At 30.5% G+C, this 9133-nt stretch overlaps 1 protein-coding gene across 1 annotated transcript; it reads left to right on the top strand.

The window, feature by feature from the left end:
- Positions 1 to 58: 58 nt before the first annotated feature.
- Positions 59 to 1989, top strand: LOC100802708 (protein ALP1-like). The gene has a single exon (XM_003534881.5). It carries the CDS (start codon positions 205 to 207, stop codon positions 1786 to 1788), a length of 1584 nt encoding a protein of 527 aa, XP_003534929.1. The 5' UTR covers positions 59 to 204; the 3' UTR covers positions 1789 to 1989.
- Positions 1990 to 9133: the final 7144 nt, after the last annotated feature.

Raw genomic sequence — 9133 nt, 5'->3', positions numbered from 1 at the left:
CGCTTCCCGAGACTCATATAATCATTGTTTTATGCTCCCAAATCCAAAGCCCCAGGTCAGAGTCACCGTCAAAGCAACCCCACACATCGCGTTCACACTTCCGCACACGCTTCCTCTCTCCCTCTATAAAAATCCCCCCAAACCCTTCAAACGCTAAATCTCATGCTTTCATAAAAAAACAATCTCCATAACCAAACACACCACATGGAAATCAGCCAAATCCCGTTTTTCACCCAAGAGGACTACTCTCACTTCTACAACCTCTACGAAGACACAGACTCTAACAACAGTCTCAACAATAACAACAGCAACAACAAGAGAAAGCGTAACAACAGAAAAGAAGAAGGTAGTGGTGGAGGTGCAGAACAAAAAGGGCATAATGGTAATAATAATAACGAGAACAGTGAAAGTAACTTGAAGGACTTACTTGCTTCGCTGATTATGTTAGACGAGGAAGAAATTCAAGAGGAACGGAACAGAAAAGTTGAGTACGAACAGCATCGCAACATGTACAACGCCAACTTCGAGAACCAGACCCGGGCCATGAACACCTACAAGGCCCAATTCGAGGCCCATTACGCGCAGTCAGAAGAGTTCGAACAAACAATAACCAAAAAAGCTCGTCGCGCGGTTGCTGCTGCTACAGGAACTGGTTCGGTTATGTTATATGAATCCGGTTCGGTTCAGGTTCAACCTCGAACCGATTCGGAACCCGGTTCGACGGTTCAGAGGAGACTATGGGTGAAGGACCGGTCGAAGGACTGGTGGGAGAAGATCAGCCGGAAGGACTTCCCGGAGGAGGAGTTCCGGCGGTGGTTCCGGATGAGCAGAAGCACGTTCGACATGATCTGCGACGAGCTCGACGCGGCGGTGACGAAGAAAAACACGATGCTCCGCGACGCGATCCCGGTGCGGCAGCGCGTGGCCGTCTGCATCTGGCGGCTCGCCACCGGCGATCCGCTCCGGCTAGTCTCAAAGCGCTTCGGGTTAGGAATCTCCACGTGTCACAAGCTCGTCCTCGAAGTCTGCTCCGCTATACGCACCGTTCTGATGCCGAAGTTCCTGCAATGGCCGAACGAGGAAAAAACGAAGCAAATCAAAGACGAGTTCGAGAAAATCTCAGGAATACCTAACGTAGGAGGAGCAATGTACACAACGCACGTTCCAATAATCGCTCCGAAAATCAGCGTCTCCGCGTATTTCAACAAGCGCCACACGGAGCGTAACCAGAAGACGAGTTATTCGATAACGGTTCAAGGCGTGGTTGATTCAAAAGGCGTTTTCAATGACGTGTGCATCGGTTGGCCAGGTTCGATGCCGGACGATCGCGTTCTGGAGAAAAGCGCGTTGTTCCAGAGAGCGAGCAGAGGGAACTTAAAGGGCGTTTGGATCGTTGGAAATTCAGGCCATCCGCTTATGGACTGGGTTCTAGTGCCGTACACGCACGCGAATCTGACGTGGACCCAGCACGCGTTTAATGAGAAGATTGAAGAGATTCAAGGCGTAGCCAAAGAGGCCTTTGCGAGATTGAAGGGGCGGTGGGGGTGTCTGCAGAAGAGAACTGAAGTGAAGCTTCAGGACTTGCCCGTTGTGCTTGGCGCGTGTTGCGTTTTGCATAATATTTGTGAGATGAGGAATGAAGAAATGGATGATGAGTGGAGGTTTCAGATTTTCGATGATGAGATGCTGCCGGAAAATGGAATACGATCTTCTGCTTCCCTTCAGGCCAGGGATCATATTGCGCACTATTTGTTGCACCATGGGAGGGCTGGGACTGGCTTTTTCTAGTCTTCTAGGTTCTTCTTTTCGGGTTTTCTTGCTTTTTTTAGAACTTTACTACTATCTCATTCTTTTTCGCTATGTCACGTTGAATAACTAGAGATTAACTGGATTGCATAGATTGAAATATGGTCATTTGTATACAACAACTATTGATTGTATAGAGAATTTTTGTCTGATGAGAAATGGAATTAAATCAATTATGTTCGAGCCATGGTTGGAATATTAAATGTCAACATATATCTAGACAATTCTTTTTTAAACCTATTTGAGCTATTGAATATCAACATATTTTCTTAGTGAAGAAGATTCAAAAACTTTGTTCAATTTCTACTATGAGACCTGACTCTCTTTTCTTTTAATTTTTTTAATAATGCTTTTTGTTCAATTTAGTTTCTATTTCTGTTAAAATGATCGTTGATGACTTAGAGATCAGGATGATATTTTTTGAAATATGATATGGGCTAAACAAAACAGAACATATTGAAATAGTAATACAGTATCATATATTGAAATGAATTTTAAAAAAAAATTAAAGCAAAAAATATCGTTTTAAGTGAATCAAAATTCAAAACCAAAGTAATCTTCAATTAGTAAACCCAAGACTCATATTTCATGGATACATGAGTTTCAATATAACTGTTCATCTTTGAACCATGGTAAGCTTGCATGACAAGACTCGCCAAACTTCTTACACTAAAATAGCATAATAACCACCAAAGATTATAGTACAATATTAATGGCTAGCGGAATTTTGTTTGGTTTGGTCTTATATTGCGTACTTATTCTCGCTTAAGCCGCAAATTAATTGTTTTCGGCTGTTGTGGAATTGTCATGAATTACTGCTACTATGTCCTATTGATTGATCCCACCGCGTTTCTTTTTTTCCATGTTTGGAACTGCCATGTACATAATACGTGTTGTGCTGTCCCACAATGATGTCTGACCCAAAAAGATTCGATTTGTGCTTTTTGACTTTTGTCTACTAGGGAGTATTGTTGGGACTTGGGGGTGCGGGGACCAATCACTCGTGACTCAGCAATCTTGCCACTCACGATTGGTGCAAACTCACTTCAAGGAAGTTCCAATGAAATTGATTAGTTATTGTTGAAAAAATCACTGATAGCTTCTTGCTTGCAGCCTTTGTCTTCTAGAGAATGCCTTGAACATGTGAATTGTGTCTCTGGCTCTCCCTGAATTGGTCCCTACAAAGTATGGTGATATAGTTTTTGGAGCATCTTTGCATTTCGAAAGTGGTAAATTCTTTCTTGGTACCCTAACACTTGAAGGGGTCTTGGTCCCTTCTTAATTGGACCAATAAAGCGGTAATCATATGATACAATAGAAAGGGGTAATCAAGTTGAGTTAAGAAGGGTACCAAAACCGTTCCCCAACTTTTCTGAATGATATGTATGATGTAGTATACTAGCAAATTTGATTAGGGCAATTACAGTCATCAAAATTGAAGATATATATCATGTCTCAACTTACCAAAAAGTTACTAGCATAAATAATTCGGTATTTAAGCTCCTTGATCAAATTATGTAGTTAGATTCTTAATTTGAAAATGAAGTTATAATTGAAAGTATTATTTTATCTTAAAATGGATGAATCTAATAAAAGGAGATTAACTGTGTCAAATAGAAACTCCAAATACCTCGTAATTGAATAAAACAAAAAACCATGTCCCAACTTTTCAGAATCATGATATGCTTGTATGATATTATACTTTCATATTTGATAGTTGTACATGATACGATTGTGTGCATGAATATTTGTATTTATTTAAATTCAGTGTGGAAGGGTGTGGATGCTTCTAGTTCTTGCATCTTAGAGTATGGAAGTCATGATTTGGTCTCTGATCCTGTCATGGCAAGTAAGTCCGTGTGCATTGCCATTTTGACTCTACTGTTAGTTAATTTCATGTTGACTATTACTGCTGTTAAATGCCAATGTAATTTAACTGAATGTTTCTATCCCCCATTTTTTCAATCTAAAAATCAATATAATTTTTTTTTTAACAAAAATATGAATTTATTTAGATTGTAAATTTATATACTTTTTAATATATTTTACCATTGCACTATTTTAAAGGGTCATCCTACCTCTTTGTGTTATCGGTTTTAAACCTGTTAACATGGTTTTACGAAACTATGAATTTGGACATGCTAGACCATATTTTATGGTCCAATACGAGTATATAGTTGCAGCGATATTTATTACATAGATGTGTTTGGCATATCATATATGTATATATAACCAAGCTGTATATGAAAGGAGTGAAATGTATTATACAGGGACACTAAGGTAATTTAACTTTATTTCCATGATAAATCCCAAAATGGTAGGCTTCTTGTTTTGCTGTTTTGGTACGCTTCTTTTTCCACACTGTAATCACCGTGTTATTGATGCAATTTTAGCTATAATTTGTACACTTGCATATGTGAAGTTTCTTTTTTGTTTTTCAAAATCTATATTTGACCAATAAAAGAATACACACACTACTAGATTTTGTGTTTGTGACGCAGTGCCAGTGCAGGTAGCTTGACCAAGCACAGTCCACTTACCTTTTTGACCTCAATGTTGTTTCAAATTTTGGGTAAGGAGAGTCAGAGAATTTCAAGTACTTTTAGATTTTTGAAATTAACTGTTATTTATATAATAATCATAAAGTATTTTTTTTATCTCTTTCCATTAGATTGTTAATTATATCTTATACTTGTCTCTTTTTTATTGTACAAAACTACAAATAACATTTTTCTTCGAAATTATGTAGGAAAAAAAACAGAAATAGCAATTGATAGTAATATAGCTCTTCTTTATTATATTAATCATTTTTCATTAGATTATTAATTATACCTTATACTTATCTCTTTTTTAATCTACAAATAACATTTTCCTTTGAAATTATGTAACAAAAAAATTAAAAACAGAAATAACAATTGATAGTGATATAACTCTTCTTTTGTAATCTATAACAATAAATAAAGAAAATATCATTTGCACTGACTATTTTTTTATCTCCACTTTTTTAACATTATTTTATCCTTAATAATATTAAATATTACATGAATATTAATTAATCCTCTTTTATTTCTATATTTTATAACTACATTTTCCACACAACGTACAACCACTTTCACCCTTCAATACTTTTGAAAACTGTCACACGTACAAAAGCCTTTTCACATGTCATGCTGCTGCCACTAGCCCACTACCATACGTTGAATTGATTTTAACTAGTCATGTCCTCATGGCTTATCACTACAAACCTTCTCTTACTTGAAAAGCACTTTTTTTCCTCTTTTTTGTTATATATATCAGAAGCAAAACGCATAATTTGAAGCCTTAGTTTGCACATGCAATTTATTTTTTGCTGAAGCCAATAAGAGAACATGCAAATGCTGCAACTTGCGAGCATGATCATATCTGATTTTTATTTTTTTTTCATTCTTTCTTTTTGAATGTTGTAGGATACCAAATCGAATGTGGCTTTTGTTATATATTTAATCCATGTCATATTTTTCTTATTTTTCCTCATTCGTTACATCTTTTTGCTGATATTTTAGGTGCATTTTTAGTTTAATCCATATCATAACCTTCTTAAAATAGTTCAATAAATCTTAAATCCAAAGGAATTTAACGGATATAGGGGGTAATTTCTTTTTTGTACTTTCCGTTTATTATATATCTTATGTTCTCTTTGAGTCTCTCTTTAATTTCTCCTTTAAAATCAAGTTATCCCCTTCTTTAAACTCATTAACCTGACCCTTTTTTTTAGTTCAGCACTTGCGTCATTGCTTCAAATGAGAGACTACACCTATTTCAAGCAACAAGAGTTTTCCAATTTGAGAATTAAAGATTTTATCAACCACATTTTTTGGTGAGTTATTTCTTGCTCAATTTATTCTTTATATCTTATATATCTTTTATTTTTTCTTTATTCAACAGGTAACATAAAGATATGGAAAATCAACAATCAACGGACAGAAATAAATATGAAGACAAAATACAAGAAATAAAAAATAAAGAATGACCATATAACAAAAATAAAATAAATTATCTAAAAGACGAACAACATAAATAAATAAGTCAGAAAGAATCTATATAAGCAATACTACTCACACGTCAAATAATACTAAGTACAACCAGATTGACATATGTTCCACAATTGATTCTCTCAAGAAATTATTAACAATTTAATACAAGTATCAAACTATTTAAAATATAAATCATATTTTGCTTATTTTGATATATCCAATTCACGTGTATATTAAATGTTTATCATATATATCTATAATCTATAACAATATATAATTACAATTACTTTTACTTTTATTTTGTGTACACATTTTTCATTATAATCTATCATATAATCTCACAGATTAACAATAATAAGATGGAGTGTTAAATATTAAGCAAAAACAAAATGATAAATACAGAGAAGAATGGGAACAAGAATACCATTAAGTTGAGATCTTATTTCTTTTTCTTAAATTAGGCCAACTTGAAAATAAAGTATCCGAATTAAAAGAGATTACCAAAAACTGAATTTTGTGAAATGAGGAAACAATATCCTTGCTTAAGAAGAAATAAATATACAATATACAAATATTATGCTGACAAATGTTTTCGGTATAAATTTATTTGTGTGAAATTAAAATTTCTCATGATCAATAGTGATTGGAGAGAAATAATTAAAATTTAAAATGCAAGCTTAAATTAATTTATGATACGCTCAATTAACATTGATATTAGCAAATTTTTAATTTCAATAAAATTAAGCTTTACCGTAAATTTAAATATCTTTAATTTACTTGATTTTAAAAAATTAGTTTAATTATTTATTTGCTCTTTATAACTACAAAAATTTCACCTCATACTTAAAAACATTCAATTTTAAATTTAACTAAAAATTTAGTTTTTATAGGGATAAAAACACTTTGAACTGCATTAAATTAAAAAATATAACTCCAATCAACTGTAGATAAAGGAAATTTTAAATCTTTCAAATAATAAAATCAATTTTTTTATATAGAAATCATAAAATTCATAAATTTGTGTGTTTGCTTTTTTATCATTTTATTTTCTAAAAAATAACAAAAAGGAATTAAAAATTAAATTGTATTTATTTAAGTAATTAAAATATTATTTTATGACTTCAAAGGATAGAATACAAAGTGTATGTTTAACCATTTTTTTAAAATTAGGATATAATAAATATACTTTGAATTGGATAAATTAAAAAAATTAAAAATATGTCTTTCATTAAGCATACAATAAACGTTTTGTGTGAGAATGATTGTGTTGTGTGCAAATTATTTTTTAATTTTGTTATTTTACTTGGGATGTTTTATTATTTTATTATCAGTATAGAAATAGTGACTATTTTTAAAAAAAATATATTTGAATATTTGAATTAGAAACTAATAATCTCTTCTATTAAGCAAAAAGAAATGTAATAATACAAAAGTTTCAGGTTTTTTTATTAGATTATTTTAAAAAAATAAATCAAGTTAAAGTGAATCATTTATTTTTATTTGAAACAAAATTAAAGTTAACTAAAAATTTATTTTTTTTAGGGCTAAAAATATACTTTGAATTACATTAGGTTAAAAAATATAACTTCAATCAAATTTAGATAAAGGAAATTTTAAATCTTTCAAATAAGCAAATCGACTTCTTTTTTTTTTTGTACAGAAATCAGTAAATTCATAAATTTGTATGTTTTCTTTTTTATCATTTTATTTTCTCAAAAAATATTTAAAAATTGAACTAGAAATTAAATTTTATTTATTTAAGTAATTAAAATATTATTTTACAACTTGAAAGAATACAATACAGGGTGTATGTTCGGATATATATAACATGTTTTTAAAATTAAGGATATAATAAATATACTTTGAATTGCATAAATTAAAAAAGTAGAAATATACCTTTCATTAAGCATACAATAACCCAGATTTCAAATGAATGCCTTTTTTATTTAATTAACAAAATTAACTTATTAAAATACCATTTTGGCATTTTCATACAACGCTGATTTAATTAGTTGTTATAATGTGTCAAAATTAAAGTGAATTATTCATATACGTTGAATTGTATTAAATTAAAAAATATATTATTTCAATTAAAATAAAGACTATAATTAAATTTTAAAATGAATTTCACCTTATTAAAATACATAAAACATTGTCTAAATCGACACCATTCATTAATGTGTACACTAATATAATTTGTTTTTCAGACAGCTTAATTAAATATTTTAAAAAATTGTGTGAAATTAAAATATCTCATGATAAATAGAGATTGGAGAAAAAGAATTAACATTTAAAATGTAAACTTAAATTAATTTATGATACGCTCAATTAACATTAATATTAAAGTTAACTATAAATTTAGTTTTTTTATAGGGCTAAAAATATACTTTGAACTGCATTAAATTAAAATATATATATAACTTTAATAAAGTGTAGATAAAGATAATTTTAAATCTTCCAAATAAGCAATTGCCTTCTTTTTTAACAAAATTGTATGCCTTCTTTTTTATCATTTTATTTTCTCAAAAAAGTATAACAAAATTGAATTAAAAATTAACTTTTTTTATTTATGTAATTAAAATATTATTTTTACAACTTAAAAGGATACAATACAGAGTGTATGTTCAAGGTCTACATAACATTTTTTTATTAAGAATACAATAAATATACTTACAATTGCACAATTTTTTTTTAAAACAAAAGTAAAAACATGTCTTTCATCAAGTATACAATAAGCTTTTTGTTTGAGAATTATTGTTGTGTGTAACTTTTTTTGGTTTTATTTTATTTGAGATGCTTTATTTTTATAAAGTATTTTCAGTCTAGACATGCAGTTGAGAGAAGAAATTATAATCTTAAGATTATAAGGTTATTTCCATATCTTCCCATATTTTTGGCATTTTAAAAAGTTGCCCCCAAACAACTCCCTCTATCTTTCCAGTTAGTTATTATAATAAGGACATTATGGAGAGAAAAAAATAACCACCTACTCACCAATATGTCCACGAGACCCAATCATATTTTATATTAGGGAAACAATTCTACTTAAGTTGACAAAGATGTATTTTAAAGAGTAAAATAAAATTCTTTTGAACTTACTAATTAAACTAAAATAAACCCCACATAGCCAATCCACACCGGTTAAGTGATTATTTCCAAAGATAATTTACTTGCATTATCTAAATTAAGCCAAATTTAAGAAAGAAAAAAAAACTCTTACATTTTTTTCTCATATTTTGGTCTGCTGAGTTGGAAACATCACTTTCCATTTTGTTTATACAATAACAATAACAGTGATTAAGCCTATAAATTTT

This window comes from Glycine max, chromosome 9, assembly GCF_000004515.6.
Source record: "Glycine max cultivar Williams 82 chromosome 9, Glycine_max_v4.0, whole genome shotgun sequence".
NCBI lineage: Eukaryota > Viridiplantae > Streptophyta > Magnoliopsida > Fabales > Fabaceae > Glycine > Glycine max.
This window is presented reverse-complemented; position numbering and strand designations above follow the sequence as displayed.